This window comes from Carcharhinus amblyrhynchos, chromosome 15 (assembly GCF_965287045.1).
Source record: "Carcharhinus amblyrhynchos chromosome 15, sCarAmb.v2.hapA, whole genome shotgun sequence".
Lineage (NCBI taxonomy): Eukaryota > Metazoa > Chordata > Chondrichthyes > Carcharhiniformes > Carcharhinidae > Carcharhinus > Carcharhinus amblyrhynchos.
In genome coordinates, this window is record NC_137338.1 from 38,699,350 (window position 1) to 38,724,451 (window position 25,102).

Consider the following 25,102-nt stretch of genomic DNA (forward strand, 5'->3'; position numbering starts at 1 on the left):
CCTGGATATGGATTCTTGATGAAAGATTGAGAGTCTTGTATGGGAGGAGATTTAAAAGCGTGTTATTGTGGTGATTGGAAACCTTTATGCAGATATCAGATTTCAGTGAGGTCAGATAGTTTGCAGTGTAATAAGCAGCTGGGTGGGTGGGGGTTGGTTGGTTGGTTAGTTAGTTAGTTATGAGACATCCACGTAAATTGCATTGGGTGGCATTTGCCACTTGGCTTCAGAGTAGAGTATCTGGCCACAAGTTGGCCTGTTGGTTTACAGTGACTGTGTATTTGCTGAGACTGAGATCAAAATATATTCTGTAACTTGCATTATCCTTAAATATCTGTGTACATCTATGAATAAGTTGGCTGAAGGCATATTCTATGATAGTCAATCTTTTCACGTTTAATAAATGCTTCATTATTTTGTTAAAAGTTAATTGGCAGTCCTGTGACTCTGTTCATCCCCCTCTTTTAAAAATAGTTAGGGTCTATTGAGCCAGGGTTCCATTCTTGGACCTAACTATCCAATAGTATCATAAGCTGGGATGGTAATAAGTGAGTGAGACTCTCAGAACTCTTGCCAAAACGTTTCCTGCTGTTGAAGGAAGCAATATTCCATGATGATGACTGTGACAAAAGAACTTGCTCCCTTTCCATTTCTAGACAGAAGCTGTGGCAAGATGTTTGTAATCTTAGGACACGGTGCCCTAGTTTCCTATTAGGCAGAATAAACTAGAGAGTCTCCAAACTATGGATGTCCCCTAGAGAAAGCTCTTTCAAGAGTGCAAATGTGCAAATTTACCATCGGGAAATCAACAATTCCTCTGGCTAGTTTGTTTTCCAGCTTTTCTCTTAGCTATGTCTTTAAGAACAGTTACAGCAAGTTTTCTTGTGACTTGACTGTATTGAAGCACGTAAGATTTTATCATCAGAAGCTCAATATTCCTGGCAAGTCAATGGTCAGACCAGCATTCTGAAACTCTAAGGTAGCAGTCACATCACAAGTCCTCGAGATCTCTTTGCCACAAAGTAACACATGCTGGTGTTTGGATCTGGGGTGTCTCCATAATTTGTCTGATTGCTGGAATACTCGCTGCAGTTGGAGAGGAGCTGGCCACTGGCGTTTGCTCTGTAATACCGTAGTGTCCTGCTGTTGTATGAATGATTTCGTTTTGTGTTTACAGGATGCTATTTTGATGCCAACATGCCAATTCAACTCAATTTTGCAGGCAGTCAGCATGTCGTAAACTTTTAGCTCTGAGGTGGTGGTGGAGGCAGCGGCGAACTCGTTGGGGGTCTCTTAAGAGACTTCTGGATGAGTACATGGGATTTAAAGGAGTTGAGGGTTATAGATAGGCCTGGTAGGTAGGGATATGATCACCGCAACTTGTAGGGCCTGTCTGTGCTGAAGGGTTCTATGTTCTATAACAGGATAATTACTCATTTTAGCCATGTAGTGTTTACTGAGGATAGAGCTATTGGATTTTTGTCTATGGATGGAGTGTTCACCAGGGGGGTCTTGATTAAAAGAATGGAATTTGGGTTTAGATAGGCAGGGTCATGATAATGATGTAGTTAATGGGAGGTAGATAAATCTGTCATAGAGAAAAACATCTTCTCAGTTCTGGTTGGGTTTGTTTGAAGACAGAGTTCTACAAGCTGTGCTAAAACCAACTGTTTCTCTCTCAAAGCTTCAAGCCTGACTATATTCATAGCAAGTATATTTATACGCGCTTACCGTATTGAATGTGGCATAATGTTGCTTATTGTGAACTGAAACAGTGATAAGTTAGAAATCATTTCCTTTTATGTTTAAGTATTGTTCAACTGTTAGTAGTTAAACTGCTTCATTTGTTACAGATATTATGTTATTCAGTTACTATGTTATTAATGAAAATTCATTGGTATTCTTGCAATTGTCCAGATGAGTGCAGGATGAAAATTTCTTTTTTTAGCAAAACATCTTAAGTATCTAAGCTGATGACTCAGTTCATCCCTCACATCCAAGGATCATAATTCATTCCCAGCAGAGCTTCTTTTCTTGGTATCTTTACATTTGTGCTCGGATCCTCAGTTCTTCTGCCTTTGCTTGTAACTCAGTCAAATTAGAGTGATTTTAAAAAAGTAAATACCCCCAGTTGCATAAACATTAAGGATGGGCAGTAAAAGGAGGGGGAAGATAGAGAACTCCCATATACACTAAAAATAAAACAGCACTGCCAGAATGTTCTGCACCATTAAGATGTGTGGAATAGAAAGAATGCCAAGTTGGGTTGATAGAATCCCTACAGTGCAGGAGACGGCCATTCAGCCCCCCAAGTCAGTATCAAATCTCTGAAAGAGCATCTTACCAAGGATCCCCCATTCCCCACTCCCCTTCACCCCCATTCACCAATGCTAATCCACCTAGCCTACACATGTTTGGACATTAACAGACAATTTAACATGGCTAATTCACCTAATGTGCACATCTTTGGACTGCGAGGGGAAACCAGAGCACCTGGAGAAAACCCATGCAGAAACAGGCAGAACATGCAAACTTCACAGTCACCTAAGCCCACATTCCTGGGTGCTGAGGCACCAGTGCTAATCACTGTATCACCATGCCACTGAAATTAAAGTCCTTAATTTTTAAAAAAATGACAAGAATCAATCTAGGTCCAGGCTCTTCAGGTGAATTTGCAGTGGGTATCAAGCTGAAACGAGCTTTCAATGAAGTGGGCAAAGGGCCAAAGCCAGAAACAACTGAAAATTACTTCAGAACAGGTAAGTTAGTACAATAAGTTGCCGGCATTCATTATTCCAGTATCTTTTAGTTTCCACATCACACTATACATTTTTGAAATCAATGTAATAAAATATCTACAACTGATGCAAGAAACTCAAGTATGGCAGGGATAGAAATTTCATGAGCCATCTCATTAACTAGATCTATTTAGGCTTGCCAAATCTGGTTGCACCCATTCCTAGAGGTCTCCTTACTGATCACCCTCTTAGTCATCCTCATCCTCTTACTACAATTCTTTAAATTACTGCATCAGGCGAACAGATGAAAAATCAATTGCCCAATTTTGTGATTTTTAAGAACACACAAGTCTGTACCCAATTACAACAGTATTTGTGACATTCAACATTATAAGAATTGCCAAGCTGTCTGCTCTATTGTAGAGGCACGTGCTGTTGTAGAAACTGACAGGGAAGGCACAAGAGACAAGAAAGCAAGTTGATGAGCCCATTGTGATTATCAGCCCTTGGCTAAAAAGAGCAGAGAAGATCATGATGACAAAAGTTTGAGAGAACGATTTTAAAACACAAACCTTGAAATAATAGATGGGAGAATGAACTATCCAAACCACAATATCTTAAGAGCACTGATTCTCAAAATGTAAAACTAGGCTATGTTTAATTATTTTTTAAAAATAATGAAAACAAAGTTGCTTTTGGAATAGTAGGGCAGATATATTTCGTGATTACAAAGGGTTGAATGATTGCTGCTTATAGCAAACTTCCAAAAAGTTTCCTTTGTGTATCTGAATAAAAATCTAACTTTCTGTATTTTCAGTAGAAAATGATGCAAATTTTGTTTTTAGGAATTACAGCATAAAAATGAAATCCAGTTATTAACGTGAAGCTTTTAGTTATATCCTTACCCAGATTGGCGTACATAACAAAGAGGTTGAAGTACTGTGTCAAATGCCGCCCATGCTCAGATACTTCCCGTCGTAGTAGGTTCAGAACAGCTCTGAGAAGGTGGTCACTTAGACTTAAATTATCAAAAGCCTGTTAAGCATAAATAGCAAAAAAAATTAGCCCAATTCATAATAATACACAAGTATGGATTAGGCACTTCTTTAAACACTACTTTTCTCACCTATTTTAAAGGCATTGACTTTAGCTGCAACATGGTTCACCTTACCTGAATTGATTATTAATTCATGATCATCAACAATCTATTTGGCTAAATCATGCACTAAAAATGTTGGATTATCCATCTCCAATATGAAGATCCTGCTTGATGAAAATTCAATCTGTACAAGATGTAATATTGCATGGGAAAATTGCTTGATTCTTGGAACATTGTTGAATTGCTTCTGGGGGAGGTGGGACCTATACAGGCTGAACAGGTTGCAACAAGGCAGGGATCTAGTCATAGTAGGTAGTTTACAAGAGCTGTTTGGGAGGATTTAAACTAAACTGGCAGGGGTATAGAAACCAGGAGTCACATTGGGAGAGAGAAACAAGGTCCACGAAGGAATGGGAGAAGCAGATACAATAAGAATAAACAATAAGTAGGTGGGGTCAACACAATGAGGAATGCAATTAAGATAAGGTTTACTATGCATGTATATAAACCCACAGACACCCCTATGGTCAGACACAATGATGTCCGTTGATGATTGCAGCGTTCCGTTCTATTTGGTAACTCCTCACAATGAAGTTGGTAATTGCATGCAGCAAGTTGTGGACAACATTGGAATTTGGGCTGATACATGGCAAGAAACATTATGCTACACAAGGGCCAGGAAATGAGCAGTTCCAACAAAGGACAGCCTAACCAGCCCTCCTTGACATGTAACAGCATCAGCATCGCTGAATTCCACACATCAACATCCCATGGGACATTACTAAACAGAAGCTTAAGCTGATTAGCTACATAAATCCTGTGGCTACCCGAGAAAATCAGAGGTTCAATTTACTGCAATGTCTCACCTCCTCCCCACTCCCAAAAACTTTTTTACCATCATCTCCATGGTACAAATCAGAAGAGCTTTACTTACCTAGATTCAAAAGCACTTAAAAAATCTCAACAACACTCAACATGGAGGCACAATGGTTAGCACTGCTGCCTCAGTGCCAGGGACCCAGGTTCAATTCCAACTCAGGCCACTGTCTGTGTGGAGTTTGCACATTCTCCCCATGTTTGCATGGGTTTCCTCCAGGTGTTTTGGTTTCCTCCCACGGTCCAAAGATGTGCGGGTTAGGTTGATTGGCCACATTAAACTAAATTAACCCTAATGTCAGGGGGATTAGCATGGTAAATATGTGGGGTTACGGGAATTGGGCCTGGGTAGAATTGTAGTTGGTGCAGAATCGCTGGGCTGAATGGCCTCCTTCTGGATTGTAGGGATTCTAGGACTAGCAATTTGTATTTATATTGCACCTTTAATGTAACAAGCATCCCAAGGTCTTATCAAACAAAACTGACACTGAGCCACATAAGGAGACTTAAAGACAGATTTTCAAAAAGATGATTCAAGCAGTAGGTTTTAAGGAACATCTTTAAGGAAAGTAAGGTAGAGAGATGGGAGATTTCGGAAGGAGTTCTAGATGTTAGGGCCCAAACATTCAAATGATTGAGATTAAAATAAGGGATGCTCAACATTGAGAATTAGCAGAGCACAGGTCTCAGGATGTTGTGGGCAGGGCGAGATTAGAAAGCATAGGAACAGTGAGGCCATGGAGGAATTTCAAACTAAGAATGACAGTTTAAAAATGAAGGCATTGCTTAACCAGGAGCCATTGTAGATCAGGGTGTGCAGGCTGATAGATAAGTGGCACTTGGTATTAGTTAGGATATACGCAGAATCTTGGATCCCGAACAGCAGAATTGCAAGGATGGCCAAGTGTTTTACTAATGGACTGTGACTGCCCAGGATTGGAGAGCTTCCCAAAACTCCACATTTACCTCATCTCCATTCCCCTCAATACATGAGCAGTGCCCATTACAGGTGTGTGTTTGGTGGACATATCAGACTATTAGTTTTATATGCACCTGGGCTGGGAGGGAGTATGGAGACATAAGACTGTTTTTCAATTTTCTTTCTCTCTTTATTCTATTTTAGCTGTGATGTTGATGCTGCACTGTATTGACATAGGTTGCAGACTGCTGATGCAAGTCATTTCTCTTTTGGTCGTGCACAATACCCATAGCAGATTTCTGAATAGCAGTGGTCCTGTAGAACACCATTCTCCACCTTATAAAACTCAGTATGCTCAAAATTGAATTGAGCACTGAGAAGTCCAAAGAGATTAGAATGTGGGATGCCACCAAGGAATGACTCCAGACCCAAGGTAGTCAGTTTTTTTGATAACGGCATGTATGAGTGTTTTGACAGCAGGTAAGCTGAAGCAAGGGCAGATGTTGCAGAGGTGGAAATAAATAGCCTTAAAGTACAGACATGCAGTAGGAAGTTGATCCCCAAGTTAGTTACACATGATCTCATATAATACACAGCACAAACAGAAACATTCTGTCCAATCAGTCTATGCAGGCTTATATGTTCCACTTGAACCTCGTCCTTCTTTTCCTCACATCTCTCATTGTAACCCTCTATTTCCTTGTTCCCCACAGGCTTATCTAGCTGCTCCTTAAATACATCCATACAATTTGCTTCAACCTGCAGCAGCAAGTTCCACATTCTCACAATTCTTTGGGTGACTAAGATTTTTTCTGATTTCCTCACTGAAATTTATTTTTGATCACTTAATTTATCAATATCTCACTATAATTTACACTTCCAGCTACACTGCTGTCCATTTATGTGTGATCAACAAACTTGGATATTTGGCTTTCTATCCACCAACTAAATTAATAAATAATAAATACTTGAAGCTCCAACACCAATAGTCATATCTTGCCAGAGTGCATGCCCTTGATTCCTATGCTTAGTCTTTTGCTCCTCAACCAATTATATAAATCAGTACAATAGTAGTTACCAATAATATTATGACAAAAAAACCTGCTGTTTGATGCTAAATTTCCAAACAAGTCTCAATATTCATTGGTTTGATTATATACTCCAGGTTTCATAAACATGACTTACTTCATCAAATAATCCAGAAAAAAATCTTACACATTGCAATATAAAAACCACTGAATACCACTGTTGCTTCAAAGTACAATAGGGAGATTTGCAAATGAGCATACAACATACTGAAATATGTGAACAAAAAGGAAAAACTGCAAATGATCGAACTCAAGAAAACAGAAATTTCTGGCTACAACAGCAGGTCATTCAGCATTAGAAACGATCAAGGACAGATTACACCATTGCAGGTGTGAACCATAAGACTCGAGGCTAATAATCAAAACAATTAAAATGTTTTCCCTGTAAAATGATATTATAAAACAAATGTAAAAACTGGCATTCTCCCATCTTACATAACATTCTTACCTGAGTGGAGGGTCCTGGAGATGCAAAAGGGGAAGGGCATGGTCCATCTTGCAATGAGAAATGTGCAATAAATACAATGAGCTTAGCAAAAGCACTCCTCACTTCTGTGCTAGGGCATTCCAAAAGGTATTCAGAGAAGCGATTAGGGTAGGCAAAAAGAACACTGTGTGCAAACCAACAGCGTACATTCTTGCTGTGACGGAGCAGGATACACAATGCATCATACCTGTTGGGGAAAGAAAGACCATTTCTCACAAACGGTGTACAATAGCTAAAATGCAAAAGCAGAACGGTAAATTTGTTCTCACAAATACAGTAGTTAGATGCAGTCCCTATTCTATTAACTCAGCTGAGGCATTATGGGGTCTTAATGCTCAGATTTAGGTGCAAGAGCCAGGGCACGGAAGGAAAAAAGTTCTGGTTTGACTGCTGCCCAGAAAACCTTTGGGAAAAACTTCTGTGGCTGTCAGTCGAGAATGGGATCAGCTAAGATTACATTCTGTGGTAAAACAGTCAGGCAATCTGTCTAGGTTCACAGATGAATAGCAACTTGGAGCCCAAATATGAGAAAGGTAACAATGCTTCCTAAAGCAATTACTTCCAAGAGAGAGAGTGGAAAAAATAAATTTTAAAAAGTGCGCACAGTATATTTTATTTTTCTTTAACACTTACGGACCTAACATTTGCAAGAATTTGGCCCCGCAGGCAACAGTCACTGAAATCTTTTACTTTATGCCCATACGTACAAGCTGGCATTTCGACCCACACAGTTTCTCAAAGGTCAGCAGCAAGAATTCTGACATAGCATTACCCATCAGCCCATAGGAGGAGGAGGGGGAGGGTACGGGTGATTTGGCAGTAGAAAATATCTCCAGATGACATTGCATCTTAGAAAGTAACCACCTCACCCAAAATATCAAGTTTTTCTCTTCAATTGGATTCACTACACAGTCACTTTCAGGCTTTATCACAATTTACCTCACACTACAAGCAAGATGCAAGTGCTTGAAAAGTTTGTGTTTTAAAATTAACCCATTGAAAATTTTGGTAAAAAATAATTATCTCATCACATTCAATGACAGTAATGCCTATGGAATAATAATGTCACCTGCATGAGTATTTAGCTTATGCATAAAATAAACGTGACAAACTTGACAAGGTTCCTCGTGGGAGGTTAGTTAGGAAGGTTCAGTCACTAGGTATAGACGGGGAGGTTGTAAATTGGATTAGACTCTGGCTCAATGGAAGAAGCCAGAGAGTGTTTGTGAAGGATTGCTTCTCTGAGTGGAGGCCTGTGACTAGTGGAGTGCCGCAGGGATCGGTGTTGGGTCCATTGCTGTTTATCATCTATATCAATGATCTGGATGATAATGTGGTAAATTGGATCAGCAAATTTGCTGATGATAAAGATTGGAGGTGTAGTGGACAGTGAGGAAATTTTCAAAGCTTGCAGAGGGACTTGGACCAACTACAAAAATGGGCTGAAAAATGGTCAATGGAACTTAATGCAGATAAGTGTGAAGTATTGCACTTTGGAAGGGCAAACCAAAGTAGAACGTACAGGCTAAATGGTAGGACTCTGAAGACTGCAGTTGAACAGAGGGATCTGGGAATACAGATACAGAATTCCCTACAAGTGACATCACAGATGGATAGGGTCGTAAAGAGTGCTTTTGGTACACTGGCCTTTATAAATCGGAGTATTGAGTATAAGAGTTGGAGTGTTATGGTAAGGTTATATAAGGCATTGGTGAGGCTGAATTTAGAGTACTGTGTACAGTTCTGGTCACCTAGTTACAGGAAGGATGTAAATAAGGTTGAAAGAGTGCAGAGAAGGTTCACCAGGATGTTGCTGGGATTTGAGAAGCTGAGCTACAGAGAGATTGAATAGGTTAGGACTTTATTCCCTGGAGCGTAGAAGAATGAAGGGAGATTTGATAGAGGTGTATAAGATTTTGATGGGTATAGATAGAGTGAACGCAAGCAGGCTTTTTCCACTGAGGCTAGAGGAGAAAAAAAACCCCAGAGGGCATGGGTTAAGGGTGAAAGGAGAAAAGTTTAAAGAGAATATTAGGGGGGGGGCTTCTTCATGCAGAGCGGTGGGAGTGTGGAATGAGCTGCCGGATATAGTGGTAAACGCGGGGTCACTTTTAACTTGGACAGGTCCATGGATGAGAGGAGTGTGGAGGGATATGGTTCAAGTGCAGGTCAGTGGGACTAGGCAAAAAACAGTTAGGCAAAGACAAGAAGGGCCAAAAGGCCTGTTTCTGAGCTGTAATTTTCTATGGTTCTAATATACACTTATTGCAATACAAGTATTTTTCTAAAGTTTTACATTTAACAGTCAAATTTCTATTTTAAATAATCAATGATGTTACACTTGGTTCTTGGCTTAAGTTACATAGTCAGCTTGGAAAGAAAAGCACAAAAAATACATCTATAAAGAAAGACACTCACCATTCACTTGCTGGACCACGGACTATTTTCTTTGTGTGAAACCCAGTATTAAACAGGAATCTAGCAGCAAGTTGAATACTTATCATAGCCAGTTCTTCAGCTTCTGGTAACAGATGATCTTGCCCTGTGTAAGACAGTAATACTAAGAAACAAGGTTCTACCCAAGAAGACAACCGTAACTGCCTTTTCATTTGAAATTATCTGAAATGATCTTGAATGAAAATTTCAATGATGAACTAAGATTTCTAGCTTGAGATTGACTTTGTGGAATTCAAACATGCTTTGGTGGCATAGCTGACAGTGAAGATCATCTCGGATTGCAATGGGATCTTGATCAATTGGGCCAATGGGCTGATGAATGACAGATGGAGTTTAATTTAGATAAATGCAAGATGATGTATTTTGGTAGACTGAACCAGGGCAGGATTTACAGAGTTAATGGTAGGGCTTTGGGGAGGGCTACAAAGCAAACAGATCTAGGGGTACAGGTTCATAGCACCTTGAAAGTGGAATCACAGGAGGACAAAGTGATGAAGGTGGCATTCAGCATGCTTGGTTTCATTGGTCACAATATTGAATACAGGGGTCGAGACGTCTTGTTGAAGTCGTACAAGACATTGGTAAGGCTACACTTGGAATACCGTGTACAGTTCTGGAAAGGATATTATTAAACTAAAAAGAGTGCAGAAAAGATTTACTAGGATGCTACCAGGACTTGGGATGGTTTGAGTTATAAGGAGAGCCTGGGTTGACTGGGGCTTCTTTCTCTGGAGCACAGGAGGCTGAGAGGTGATCTTATTAGTGGTCTAAAAATATTGAGGGGCATACATCAGCTATATTGTCAATATATTTTCCCAAAGGTAGGGGTGGTCTAAAACTAGAAGGCATAGGTTTACAGTGAGAGGGGAGAGGTACAAAAGTGTCCAGAGGGGCAATTTTTTTTTTACAGAGTGGCGAGTGTCTGGAACAAGCTGCCAGAGGTAGTTGTAGAGGTGGGTACAATTTTGTCTTTTAAAAGCATTTAGACAGTTACATGGGTAAGATTGGTATAGAGGGATTTGGGCCAAATATGGGTAATTGGGGCATGGACACGTCCAAAGGGCTTGTTTCCATGCTGCAGGCTTCTATGACTCTATACCACTGGACCAGATCTTGATATCTGCACTGATGTAGTTGGAGGACAAGAGTTTAGTGTTCTCTTTCTGCAATTGAGGGTAATTTTCCAGAACAAAACATTTAAAAAAGAAAATCCATTTCTTGAGCTCCTTGTTATTTCTGATATATACTGATGACTTAGTCCAAAGTGTATAGGGTATAATTTCAAAATTTGTGAATGATATGGAACTTGGGTGCATAGTGAACAGAGAGGCTAGTGGTAGAATTTTGAAGGGTCACAGACAAGTTAGTAGTATGGGCCGACATGTGGCAGATGAAGTTCAAATGGAGAAATGTGAAGAAATTCATTTTGGTAGGAAGAATGTGGAATACAAATTAAAGGATACAACTCCAAAGGAGATGCAGATGCAGAGGGATCCGTGTATACAAGTTTTTGGAGGTGGCAGGACATGTTGAGAGAATGGTTAATAAAGCATACATTATACAGTCTTTATTAATAGGGTCTTGGAGTACAAGGGCAAGGAGATTATGTTGAACTTATATAAGACACTAGTTTAGCCTCAGCAGGAGTATTATGCTCCATTCTAGACACTGCACTTTCAGAAAGACATGAAGGCAGTGGGGAGAAAACAGAAAAAGTTCACGAGAATGAAGTTCTTCAGCCCTAGAACCAGCTATGAAGATAGACTGAAGTTGAGACTGTTTCCATTGGAGAAGGCTGAGGGGGAGGGAATCTGATAGAGGTATTCAAAATCATGAGGGGTCTGAACAAATAGAAACATAGAATCCCTATAGTGCAGGAGGCCACCATTTGGTCCATCACGTCTGCACCAACCACAATTCCACCCAGGCCCTATCCCAAAACCCATGCATTTACCCAAACGAGTCCCCCTGACATTAACGGGCAATTTAGCATGGCCACTGAGAAGGGAAACCAGAGGAAACCCACACAGACACAGGGAGAACATGCAAACTCCACACTGACAGCGGCGCAAGCCAGGAATCTAACACAGGCTCCCAAAAGCTTTGAGACAGCAGTGCTAACCATTGTGCCAGCACGCTGTCCCATTGTTCCCAACTGCGAAGCATCAAGAATGAGGTGGCACAAATTTAAGGTAACTAGTAAAACATGATGTGTGATTAGGGTCTGGAACGCACAGCCGGAGAGTGGAGTCGAGGCCAGTTCAACTGAGGCATTCAAATGTTCAGGGCTATTAGAAGAAAGTTGCGGGGAAGGCAATAGGTAGAATGCTCAATCGGAGAGTTGGTGGTGATACAATGGCCTGAATGATCACCTCCCACATTTTAACAATCCTGTGATAGTCAGTCTCATATGTATTTGGAGCCTCATGGGCTGCAGAGTTTTCCATTTTACAGAGTCTCTGGCCTCAATTCTCCAAGCTTTTCAGGTATGCACGAGGCCAGAATAAGGAATGCAAATATCTTTGAGGAAGCTGGAGGAGATAACAGAGACAAGGAAGGGCAGGCCATGGAGGGATTTGAGAACACGTTACCAGTTCAAGTGCCAACGTTGATCAGCCAGCACAAAGGTGATAGGGGAACGTGGGCTTCATGCAAGTTAGGACACATGCAACGCTTTGAATGATGGGAGACCAACCAGGATTGCATGGAAATATGCAAATCCAGAGGTAATTGAGGCATAGATGAGTGATTCAGCAGCAGATGGACTGAAACCGGCAACATTAAGTCATGTTACCAAGGTTGAAAGATATGGCCTTGGTGTTAAATGTATGATTGGAAGCTTGCACGTGAATACTAATAACAAACAGCCCTCACCTATCAATCATTTCTCTCAAACTCTAACCACTTGTGTTGTCAGATTGTCCAACATTTAACTTTTGAATCTTAATTTCCATCACTGCCTTCTGCCCTCATGACCAACTCTGTACCTTTCCTATTGATTTCATCTCCTTCTCAGGCGGTTTCTCAGGCAATGGTAACTATTGGGAAGAAGGATTTAGTTCCCTGGGATCCCTAATCCCAGGAGAAGGCCCACCATCCAGCTAAGTGCCTCATTGGCACTAAGTATGGCAGGCTTTCCCGAAAAGAGGCACAGTACACTTGCCAGCTATCCAGCCAACAGGCAAGAACCCCATCGTCTACATTAAATCCTGCCTATTGGATTGGTGTAGGGAAGCAGCAGGGACTTGATGGGCTGAATTATCGCCTTCTGTGTTGCAATGGCTCTTGACTCAGGTAAAGATACCACTTATGAAAAACAAACCACCTCAACAACCATCCCAAATTCCATCACTGCTGTTAAAATTTTGTTCTTAAAAAAGTTTCTCCATTTGTCTCAAGAAAATCTTATTTAAAGGCAGTTGTTATTTTCATTGTTAGAGACCTTGGAACAAAGAAAGTCTCATGTTATTACACTGATGATGATTGTTTCTTGAAAGGATAGTTTTTTTTTTAGCTCGTCAAAAACATAATGCAACCAAGGGGTTCCTTCGCATCAATTAACAATAGTACATGCTCAATATGATCCAACATTAGTAAATTTCCAATATCAACTGCTTGAATTGAGCCCTTGATACTAATCAGCAGTTTTCAATACTTGGGCTTGCTGGGTTTCTTAGGCTGGCTAATTTTGTTCTGAACAGTACATAAAATGGTGTCCCTAATCCTTATGCAATTCTTCTCTGAACCAAAGGCACATGCACCAAATCTTGATATATTTTGCAAACATTAGTGCAACAGGATGCTTTATCCACGGTTACTAATCTAAGTTCCAGTTTTCAACTTGTGCAGGCATTTTGATGGAGGCAATTTACGAGTGTGTAAATTACTAATTTGAGATATTTCCCATTTTGTATGGTAATAAAACTTGGCTTTTGGCAATTTTAGCAAATCACTATGTAGTTGAGTATAAAATCTACCAATTTGATTTAGGACGAATATCTAATACGGAGTTCATGTTAATATTTTAGAGATAATGTTTGGTTCTGGGGAGATTGCTGTGAAGGTAAGGCAGCTTAAATGCTGGGCTTTTGAGACTGACAGAACACCTAAAAGATGACAGTTCTGAAGGTTACCCATGCTTGTTTAATAAAGTCAGAATAGAAAAGATGGTGCCATAAAACAGCAGGTGGGCTTTCTTAGTTGGAGAATAGGAAACATGACATCCACACTGCTCACAAAAATGTGCAGTCTCGACAGATGTCTCATTTTTGGGAGGTAGAGTTAAATTAGTTTAAAAGCATTGATTCAATGAACCCCAAAAGCTAACATCAATACAGAAACGTGTGGAGCTTAAAGAGAGTCTCTGGTTTTAATTTATACATGTGTTTACTGGGAGAGATGTTTGGCTGCAGTTGTGGACGTTGAAAAAGGTCTTGGGAACTGTTTGCTGCTGTTAGGGCTCAGAAAAACAACGGGATCTACTTAGAGCACTGCGCAACCAGAGAATGGAGTTTGGAGAAACTGAGCGGCAATGCCAGCTTAGTGAAGCTCGTGGTCTGTGGAAAAATTGAAAAAACCTGGTAATTAGAGACAGAAGGGCAGCTTTGTGAATCCTGTGGAGCTCAATCTCAGAACGAGAGATTGAAACATAAGGTGGTGAGCAGCTGTTAAGGCAGCTCAAGATGGAACAGCTTTTTGAGGGAATTCAGAAGCGAGATCTTTGACACAGAATTTTAATGAGATTATGATTCACAGTAATTAGCAAAATCTGGATAGGTTGCTGAGAAATCCATGGGACCAGTCTTAGTTGCACCTGCCATTTAATGTACAGTGTGGTGTGTTCAATCCTGTTAATTCATATTTACCTCATGTTAATCTTAAATGTTGGCATAAATTTGTTGACTTTGTATAGTAATTAATTTAGAACTGTGGAATCTTGTGACTTTAATCTCCAAGCGAGTAGGTAGGGATTCAAGCTTTGTTTATTTTAGAAAAAAAAGTTACTGGTCCCTGACTGGATCATAACCACAGATTTTTACAAGTATAGCTCTGCTTTCTTTTGCTAGGCTTCAATGTGCTATTTAATTTATTTTCAACGTATCTATACCAATAAGGATGGCTTTGTATAATTTATTTTCCATGTTCTTTGATATTGGTCAGGGCTGGAACTGATGCTGCTGTTTACAGGGAAAATTTAAAAAAAAATCAACTACCAGCCATTTTTGGTTGGATATACTGAAACTCTAGCTTGGGTCACTGTTTGTATGGGGTCTGCACATTCTCCCTGTGTCTAAGCAGGTTTCCTTCGGATGCTCCGGTTTCCTCCCACAATCCGAAAGACGTGCTGATTAGGTGAATTGGCCATGCTAAATTCTCCCTCAGCATACCTGAACAGGCGCCAGATGTGGCATCAAGGGGATTTTCACAATAGCAGTGTTAATGTAAGCTTATGTGTGACACTAATAAATAAAAAATAAAATAACAATGTGATGTGCAATGCATGAAACAACAAATGTCAACTTCAGTTGTACAAAACAAACTGGTATTGTCCTGCAACTCCTGAAATTTTACATAGCCTGGAAGCAATCTTGGGCCACATATCCTCAGTGCAGAGCAAAGTTACATACTTGCATAGGTTTTGGTTTCACCGTAATAAATTGTAACTTAAATGATTTAGGTTACTGGATCGGTGTTCAATAGAAAAATACAAGTAAAACACCATTTAAATATGCATTTCATCTTCAGAAACAACACCATACTAAACAGTGAAATGTTCATAGAATATAATTAAATATTATGGAATTAGTTAGTGTCCAATAATGCACTTATTACACAGATTTTATTTATTTGGCTTAAAAAGATCCTTTAGTTTATGTTGCATTCCTAAAAGCAAGTCAGATTTAGGCCAAAATGTTAATTCCCGAGTTCTAGCTAAGCAGAAAAAAGGGGAGACAGTAAAAGAAAGGAAAGTTTGGAATTTACACACGGCAATCCAAGGGAAGATCAGTTGGCTGTTTAATCTGTTAACCTCCCAACATTTTGAGATGTCAGGACTCAGCAAGGAGAGGGTGTGTAAAGGAATTCCAGAGCACTTGTACCACTAATGTAACTATAGTTTCTATTTAAGATGTTGACAGTGGAAAACAGTTAACACAGACATCTCTGTTATCGTGCCTCCCACATCAGAAAGATGCATGCTAGATAGTGCTTAATTGCTTTCTAATCAGCCAGAAAGAGACAAAGGTACTCTAGATGCATTTCACTGTAGTGCACATTGTGATAAACCTATTTAATGGAAAATGAACCAAATTGTGGTTTGCAATTGTGCTTCGTCTCAGCAGAATGCTCTTCTGTTCAGTTTCTCAAACAGTGGACCAGTGGCATTGAATCTGAATTGTTCCATTAAGAGCTTGCACAGAAACAATGGCTAAATGGTCACCCATACAGTAAGCTTCTATACTCGCGTTAAAGTCACTTAACAAATGGTCTTGGTGCTAAGTGCTGCTGGGTTACTATTGTTTAGGTTATGGGTATTAAAGATATTATCCAGATTAAAGACAATGCAGAGTGCCTCTGTATGAGATGAGAGCATTTTGTACAGCCTGAAAACTTGTAACATAATACACTGGATTTTGGGTGTTTTTTAAAAACCCACTTTAAAATAATTAAACTCAGCTTCTTGTCCAGTATATTTATACACATTTACAAGGAAGCTGGAATTCTCAACAGAAGCACATCAGCAGACTGCATGATATTTTCATTAACTTTTACCTCAGAATATAGATCTAGTCTTACATAAATATATCAATAAGGATTTAACAATGAGATAACAAAAAAACCCTCATGTTTCTCTGGATGCAATGTTATCAAAGATACAAGTATACTCACCAGGTGGGGGATTCAGGTAGACGCTGTTACAAGTCAGTAGTTTCTTAATGAATTGAAAATACTCCAGGCTATACTGCATTCTGTTGTGCATGAACTGCACATTCTGTTTCCGTACACTTCGTTCAATGACACTTGGCATCTTTATCTGGTGCGGTTTTATGCTAATCTCCAGCTCAGAAATGTACTTAATTAATTCATTATCTTTATCTATTGTGTCCATTCGTTCATAAAAAAGTATATAGGCGTTCCACCATCGTTTTTGCCGCCTATATGACATACGTTTCATCATATGGTCAAAGACCTCACCCATGTATTCACCACCAAAGCACTGGTTTTTCATCTCTTCGTCATCATCCATTTTACACTCAGTTACATCACCATCATCAAACTTATACCATTTATTTTTCTCACCATCTCCACCATTTCGTTGAATGATGTACGAATAGTAATGTCCACCACTGGCCTGACCACTATGCACCAACACACCAACTAGTCTATATTTAGTGCTACCAGGCTGTTCATTATCTGGCTGGTCATTTTGGATCAACTGATTTTCTGGGTTGATGTCATCCCCTTCCAACTTGGCTACGCCGGCCACAGTATAAGGCTCCATATCCAGCTCTCGTGGAAACTCAAAATAGTCATTGAATTTAATTGCACATTCCCTCTCCCAGTCATAGTCAAATCGCTTCAGTTGAATTGCTAAAACTGGTGGCAACTTCTTTATTAGCAAACGTTTCACTGTGTCGACCTGCAAGACAGAACACATCAAAGGCATAATCAAGTTTAGAAAAACTTTGCTATTGTAAACATAACCTTAGCCTAAAGAAATTAGAAAATACAAGTTTTACATCAAGTTTCTTATCTGCGTTTCCCACCACTTTTCTTCACTCCTAAAGCAGAGGCTAAATATTAGGCACAGTCGCTAACATCTGTCTTACATTCTCCTGAGATGCACAAAAGCCAACCTCAATGAGCACACATACGCATTACTGAATTGAGTTTTAGCAACATTTATTGGATTCAATATTACTTTAATCTTGTGAACAAAGGTTCAAACATGGGCACGGATTTCAAAATGCTGGTCAGCAAATGAGCCTTAAATATCAAATTATGTTAATCTGAAAAAAGCTGCAGCGATTTGAATTCCATGCAACTTATGTTTTTAAGCAACTTCGTTCAAGTAGCTACACAATTCCAAGTTAAGAACATAAGAACATAAGAAATAGGAGCAGGAGTAGGCCATCTAGCCCTTCGAGCCTGCCCCGCCATTCAATAAGATCATGGCTGATCTGTTGTGGCTCAGTTCCACTTTCCCGCCCTCTCCCCATAACCCTTAATCCCCTCTCTTATCAAGAACCCATCAACCCGCTTCTTAAAAATATTTAGCGAGGCAGCCTCCACCACTTCAACGGGCAGAGAATTCCAGAGATTCACCACCCTTTGAGTGAAGAAGTTCCTCCTCAACTCCGTTCTAAACCGCTTCCCCTTTATCTTGAGGCTGTGCCCCCTAGTCCTAGTGTCTTTTTTGAGCGGGAAGAGTCTCTCCACCTCTATCCTATCCATCCCATTCATCATCTTATACGTCTCAATGAGATCTCCCCTCATTCTTCTAAACTCTAACGAGTACAAGCCTAGTTTATTCAGCCTCTTCTCATAGCTCAATCCCCTCAACTCCGGTATCAGCCTAGTAAACCTCCTCTGCACTCCCTCCAGGGCCAAAATATCCTTGCGCAGGTGCGGCGCCCAAAACTGCACACAGTACTCCAGCTGCGGCCTCACCAATGCCCTATACAGCTGCAGCAAGACCTCCCTACTTTTATATTCAATCCCCTTCGCTATGAAGGCCAGCATCCCATTCGCCTTCCTGACCACCTGCTGCACCTGCAAGCTGGGTTTTTGCGACTCATGCACAAGGACCCCGAGGTCCCTCTGCACCGTCGCCTGCTGCAGTTTTTCGCCACGTAAGTAATAGTCCTTCCTACCATTCTTCCTACCAAAGTGGACCACCTCACACTTGCCAACATTAAATTGTTAACTAGAAACCTACAAGGAATGAAATCAGTAAAACTGCATACAAAGAGTACTAGATGTTTAGAACTCTACCTGAGAGCATATTTCATGCAAATGCAACTGTTAATTTTAAAACTGAGATTGATGGGTTTTTGTTAAATGAAAGTATTAAGGGAAATGGGCAAAGATGGGCATGTAGTGTAAGGTCACAGGTCAATAATGAGCTCAATAAATGGCTAAATAGTTGACTACTGTTTTCATGTGCCAGGTTAAAATGTGATGAAAAGAATCCCAATTGCCATTTTTCAGATGTGATGGTGAACTTGTCAGGTAGAATGTTAACACATAACATTTGCATAACAGTTCAGTGAACCAGTGAGTTCACCATGTGATCTGGCCAACATGTATGATCAAACATCAAGAATAAATTAACTTCTCACTGATGTTGTGGCAGTCCATGGGATCTTGCACTACGAAATAGTTACCATGTCTAGCTGCATAACATTACACTTCAAATTAATTAATTGCTGCTGCCTGTAGAGTGCTGCCATCATAAAAATGCAAGTTCGTACAGCAAGGGTATGGAATGTTCAACAATTGAATGAAAACACCTCGCACACACAGAGTTTCAAAACATCTCATCAAAAAAGTGGAGGACCAATGGCTGAGATCCATATGCGACAGCCTACCTTCAAAATAAACAAGATTACTACTTGCTGAATGGTATGTTATTCATTATTTATTCTAATCCTGTGTGAATCTTTAGCGTACAAAACAGAACTCTGGCAGTGATTTTCTTTAAGGTACACGTCAGGTCAGCTTCGGAGTACTACTGTGCATCCTGACTGGACCACCAATTTAAAGCTATTTGTGATATGCACTACTCCAGATTGTGCATTTTAAATAATTTGTATTTTGCTTCAAGTAGCAGCCTCTACACAAGTAGCTTACTTTCCACTCACCTTGGTCACTTCAAACCTGTCAAGTAATGACTTAGTAGACATACATTCATGATCCCCAGCACATTAACCTCAGTTTATGCACAGATTTTTTCCAAAGTTGTGGTCTTGCACACTGTTCAGAAACTAACTGTTCAAATTGAAAGACACTATATCGCAAACAGCCTTACAAATAACCAACAGGTTATTTCCCTTTTAGTAGAAATATAAATTTGGTGGAACCTTTTCTGGAATAAATAGTTCAACAATCTTATGTGGATTGAAAATTGCTATCAGAGGATAACCCTATTCATAAGGCTTAGGATTTAAACAATCCATCAAGGCACACAGCTGATTAACCCATCAAGCAGACACCTTGAATTGTGTCGAGCAAACTAAATTCAAGCTTGAAAGAATGATTTTGATTTTAGTTTGTTTTGAATTAAATTAAGACCACAGGAAACAGCAACTAATGGAATAAAGGGGAAACTACTTACATTTATATAGGATTTTATAAGATCACCAGATACCTCAAAGCATTTCAGTTGATGAAGTACTTTTGAAGTGTAGCCGCTGTTGCAATGTAGGAAACATGGCAACCCATTTGTACACAGAAAGCTCCCACAAACAGCAACTTGGGAGAATTACCAGATGAATTTTTTTGCGGTGCCGATTGAGGAATAAGTATTGGCAGGGCATCAGAGATAAATCCCCTGTTGTTCTTTGAAAGTGTGTCTTGGCATCTTTTAAATCCAGTTGCATTTGCTGCCAAAGCAGCGAATGCGCATTTGCATTGATATAGCCTCATTATAAGTAATGGGTTTCATTTGCTGGTGTCTGTGTTCATCACACTCCTGATTCCACTGTTTTTCAGAGTACTTGCAGCCATTCAAATGTAAGTTGTCTAATCTTGGTTTGAAAGTTATTATTCTTTTATGAGATCCTAATTTTCATCTGATACCCCACAGCAATGTAGTAGCAAGCTGCCTCCTATGCAATACAAGAGGCTGATAAATAAAATGCGCACAAAGACTGAATGCAGGGTTAATCACCCTACAAACGCCCAAATGCCTCATCTGTCTCCCATTAAACAAAATTTTAAAATTTAACATCTTTAAGCTATCTGCAGTGTTATAAGCGTAACAATATAGAGCTTCCTTAATGTTGATTCAGTTAATGCTGTTTTGTTGTAAGACGCTGACACAATAGGGAAAATATATCCCTTTAACATGATGTTTGTTATTGTGTTGTTTGACAGCAGATCACAACAAGGAGAACACTGATGAAGTCAGCCTCACTACGAAATTTATGGTCAGAGATTTTAAAACACATTATTCAAACAATAAATCAGTGAATAACTGATTCTATTTATTTATTCAGTCTGTGAAGAAAAGGGACGTTCTCCAAAACAGAATGAAGACCTGATGGGGATAAACATAAGGCAACAATGCAACAATAAAATTCATCCTGTTTATCCTCAAGAATTAATTATGCTTTGTCGTTTCAATCACTGCTCACCTGCTCAATTACCCTTTTCCCATCTGATTTTACGCCACCATCTAGTGCCTGCATTCCATTCACCAGCCCCTTGTTCAATTATTCCAATTTCATTGTCAGTTGGCTCAAAAGATGAAACCTCTGAATAGTTTATATTTTACATTGAGATATTAAATTTCTTTTAAATATTTTGTTTAGGAATGAACTGTACAGGTATATCAAATTGTATTTTTCCCTGATAAGAGATGTCCAGAAGAACTTAAATCCTGTTTATATATGCGTTCTCCTGGGAAACTGATTCACTTAAATGTTGTTTCACGCAAAGTTGCACTTTTCAGGAACATAATGATATTAAGTGAAGAATTAATGTATAATGATCAAATGATAGGGCCATCAAAAGCAAATATAATTAAATCTTTAAAACCGACACTTCCAATAAAATTGCGATTTTGTTGAAGAAAACACAACGAATACATGTGCTTTAAGATTAATATTAATAACAGAATAATACAGAATGGGCTTGAAACCATGTTCTGCCAAGCCAAAGCTAAAGAAAGAATGATTATGTGAGGCTGTCTCCTCCATACCAAATTTCAAATGAAATGGCAAGTTGAGGAATATGAGAAAATATTTTGCTACGCTATCAACAAAAGAATAAAATGAAGTAGCCAAGCATTGAATAAATGTGCAGCTACCAAGCAAGGCAAGAGGCACAAACTACCCAACAGGAGACGAAGAGTTACAAATTCCTTGTCTCTCCCTCTGGAGTCTAAGTTCCAGACTTAGACTCCAGAGGGATAGCTATAACAGACTGGAGGGGCTGATTGTGGACAAGTCCCCAGGGCCGGATGGAATGCATCCGAGGGTTCTGAAAGAAATGGCGGAGGTTATAGTGGATGCATTGGTGGTTATTTTCCAGACGTCGCTGGATTCCGGGGAAGTGCCGGAGGATTGGAAAACGGCTAATGTTACGCCGTTGTTTAAGAAGGGTGCCAGGCAAAAGGCAGGGAATTATAGGCCGGTTAGTTTAACGTCTGTGGTAGGTAAAATGTTAGAATCCGTCATTAAGGAGGAAATTGCGAGGCATCTTGAAGGGAATTGCTTGATAGAGCAGACGCAGCACGGTTTCATTAAAGGGAAGTTGTGTCTGACAAATTTACTGGAGTTCTATGAGGATGTGTCTAGGGCGGTCGATAGAGGAGAGCCGGTGGATGTGGTCTTTCTGGATTTTCAGAAGGCGTTTGACAAAGTACCTCATAAGAGGTTATTGCAGAAGGTCAGGGGACTTGGAGTTGGGGGTAGGGTGTTAGCGTGGATAGAGGATTGGTTGTCAAATAGGAGGCAGAGAGTGGGGGTCAACAGGTGCTATTCGGATGGTGACTAGTGGAGTGCCCCAGGGGTCGGTGCTGGGGCCTCAGCTTTTTACCATTTATATAGATGATCTGGAGGAGGGAACCGAGTGCAGGGTGTCGAAATTTGCAGATGACACCAAGATTGGGGGAACGGCAAATTGTGCGGAGGGTGTGGAGAGTCTGCAGAAGGATCTAGATAGGCTGGGCGAATGCGCCAGGAAATGGCAAATGGAATTTAATGTTGGCAAGTGTGAGGTGGTCCACTTTGGTAGGAAGAATGGTAGGAAGGACTATTACTTACGTGGCGAAAAACTGCAGCAGGCGACGGTGCAGAGGGACCTCGGGGTCCTTGTGCATGAGTCGCAAAAACCCAGCTTGCAGGTGCAGCAGGTGGTCAGGAAGGCAAATGGGATGCTGGCCTTCATAGCGAAGGGGATTGAATATAAAAGTAGGGAGGTCTTGCTGCAGCTGTATAGGGCATTGGTGAGGCCGCAGCTGGAGTACTGTGTGCAGTTTTGGGCGCCGCACCTGCGCAAAGATATTTTGGCCTTGGAGGGAGTGCAGAGGAGGTTTACTAGGCTGATGCCGGAGTTGAGGGGGTTGAACTATGAGGAGAGGCTGAATAAACTAGGCTTGTACTCGTTGGAGTTTAGAAGAATGAGGGGAGATCTCATTGAGACGTATAAGATGATGAATGGGATAGATAGGATAGAGGTGGAGAGACTCTTCCTGCTCAAAAAAGACACTAGGACTAGGGGGCACAGCCTCAAGATAAAGGGGGGGGGGGGGGCGTTTTAGAACGGAGTTGAGGAGGAACTTCTTCACTCAAAGGGTGGTGAATCTCTGGAATTCTCTACCCGTTGAAGTGGTGGAAGCTACCTCGCTAAATATTTTCAAGAAGCGGGTTGATGGGTTTTTGATAAGAGAGGGGATTAAGGGTTATGGGGAGAGGGCCGGAAAGTGGAACTGAGCCACGACAGATCAGCCATGATCTTATTGAATGGCGGGGCAGGCTCGAAGGGCCAGATGGCCTACTCCTGCTCCTATTTCTTATGTTCTTATGTTCTTATAACTGCAGAGGAATAAAATAATAGCACTGCACCTGTTGATAAATGTTATGAGCACATTATGCAATATCTCAAATAAAAAGGGGTCAACTAACATTGTGACAACATACTCAAACCGCCCCCTACCCCCATCATACATTGAAGTGACATGGTTTTACCAACTTTGAAATTTCAACTTACTTTTGCAATGAAGTTGAAGTCAACACACAGAATGAAGAAATACTCTGCCAAACAAAACTTCAGGCAAGTAGTTGACAGCCTAAACAAATCAGATAGAAACTGGAACCAGCAGCACTTGGAAAGATTGTCCACTTTAATCAGCTAACCTGGAGGTTTAGCCATTCTCCTCTTTACCCAACCAACTTTAGTAACAGATTTGTATTGTGGTTGATTTTGCAGCTTTGATCTGATGCCGTTAATCTACAGATACAGCCAGAGTTTTACAGCACAGAAAGAGGCCCTTTGGCCCATATGTCTGTGCCAGCATCATGCACTTACCTATTCTAATCAAATTTCCAGTTTTGGTCCATAGCCTTGTATGCTATGGCAACTAAAGTATTCATCTAAATTTTTCTTAAATGTTGAGGGTCTCTGCTTCTACCATCCATTCAGGCAGCAATTTGCAGATTCCTACCACCCCCTGGGTGAAAAAAAGGTTTTTCTGAATTCCCCTCTAAATCTCCTGCTCCTTAGCTTTTATCCTGGTTAGCAATCCCTCATTAAGGGGACAAGTTTCTTCCCATCTACCTGACCTGTATCCCTCATAATTTTGTACACCTCAGTCAGGTCCACCCTCAGCCTTCTCTGCTCTAAAGAAAGCAACTGCAGTCTAACCAGCCCCTGTTCAAAGCTGAAACACTCCAGCCCAGACAATATCCTGGTGAATCTCCTCTGCTCCTTTTACAATGCAATCACATTGTTCCTACAGTGTGATGACCAGCTGTGGCCTAATGGATAATTTATACAGCTCCAACATAACCTTTCTACTCTTATATTCTATGCCTTGGCTAATAAAAGCAAGCATCTCATGTGGCTTCTTAACTTTTTCTACCTGCCCTGTTGCTTTCAGGGATCACTGGACATGCACCCAAACCCCCTCTGGTCCTGTATTCCATTGGTTTGGCTTTTCTAAACTTGATCTTGGTTTGAATCATACCTCCTCTTCATTCTCTTAAGTTAAAAAAACGTATTCCCTTGCAATTTCTATACTTCTTTTGGGCATCTAATGTTTCAAGCCCCTTATATTTGCTGTAAGTTATCTTTTTACTATATATCCCTTGACATGATGTGCAGATGCCGGCACTGGATTGGGGTAAACACAGTAAGAAATCTCACAATACCAGGTTGAAGTCCAACAGGTTTATTTGGTAGCACAAGCCACTAGCTGTTGGAGCACTGCCCTTTCATCAAGTAAGTGGGAGTTTTGTCACAGTTCTGCAACCTCTTGCTGGCCTCCTACCCCGGTTTGCTACCCTCCTCCCCCTACTTCCTGCCCTCCTCACAGACTTATGAGCAGAACTCCTACTTACGTGATGAAGGGGCAGCGCTCCAAAAGTTGGTGGCTTGTGCTACCAAATAAACTTGTTGGACTTTCAAGTTTGGCCAGCGCTTACCATATTAAAATTGGCCTTCCCCTAATTTTGTTCCTACATTTTTGTAAACTGAGTTCCAGTGGCCGGTTCC

The 25,102-nt window shown here is 40.4% G+C and overlaps 1 protein-coding gene across 1 annotated transcript in view; it reads right to left on the reverse strand.

The window, feature by feature from the left end:
* usp9 (ubiquitin specific peptidase 9) overlaps window positions 1-25,102 on the reverse strand; it is a 258,340-nt gene that overhangs the window by 33,120 nt on the left and 200,118 nt on the right. Inside the window, exons 35-38 of the mRNA XM_080203847.1 lie at window positions 16,553-17,303; window positions 9,626-9,749; window positions 7,169-7,394; window positions 3,644-3,773 (exon numbers count right to left, since the gene is read on the reverse strand). Coding sequence (XP_080059973.1) covers window positions 3,644-3,773; window positions 7,169-7,394; window positions 9,626-9,749; window positions 16,553-17,303 — 1,231 coding nt within the window. The remainder of the gene's footprint in view (window positions 1-3,643; window positions 3,774-7,168; window positions 7,395-9,625; window positions 9,750-16,552; window positions 17,304-25,102) is intronic.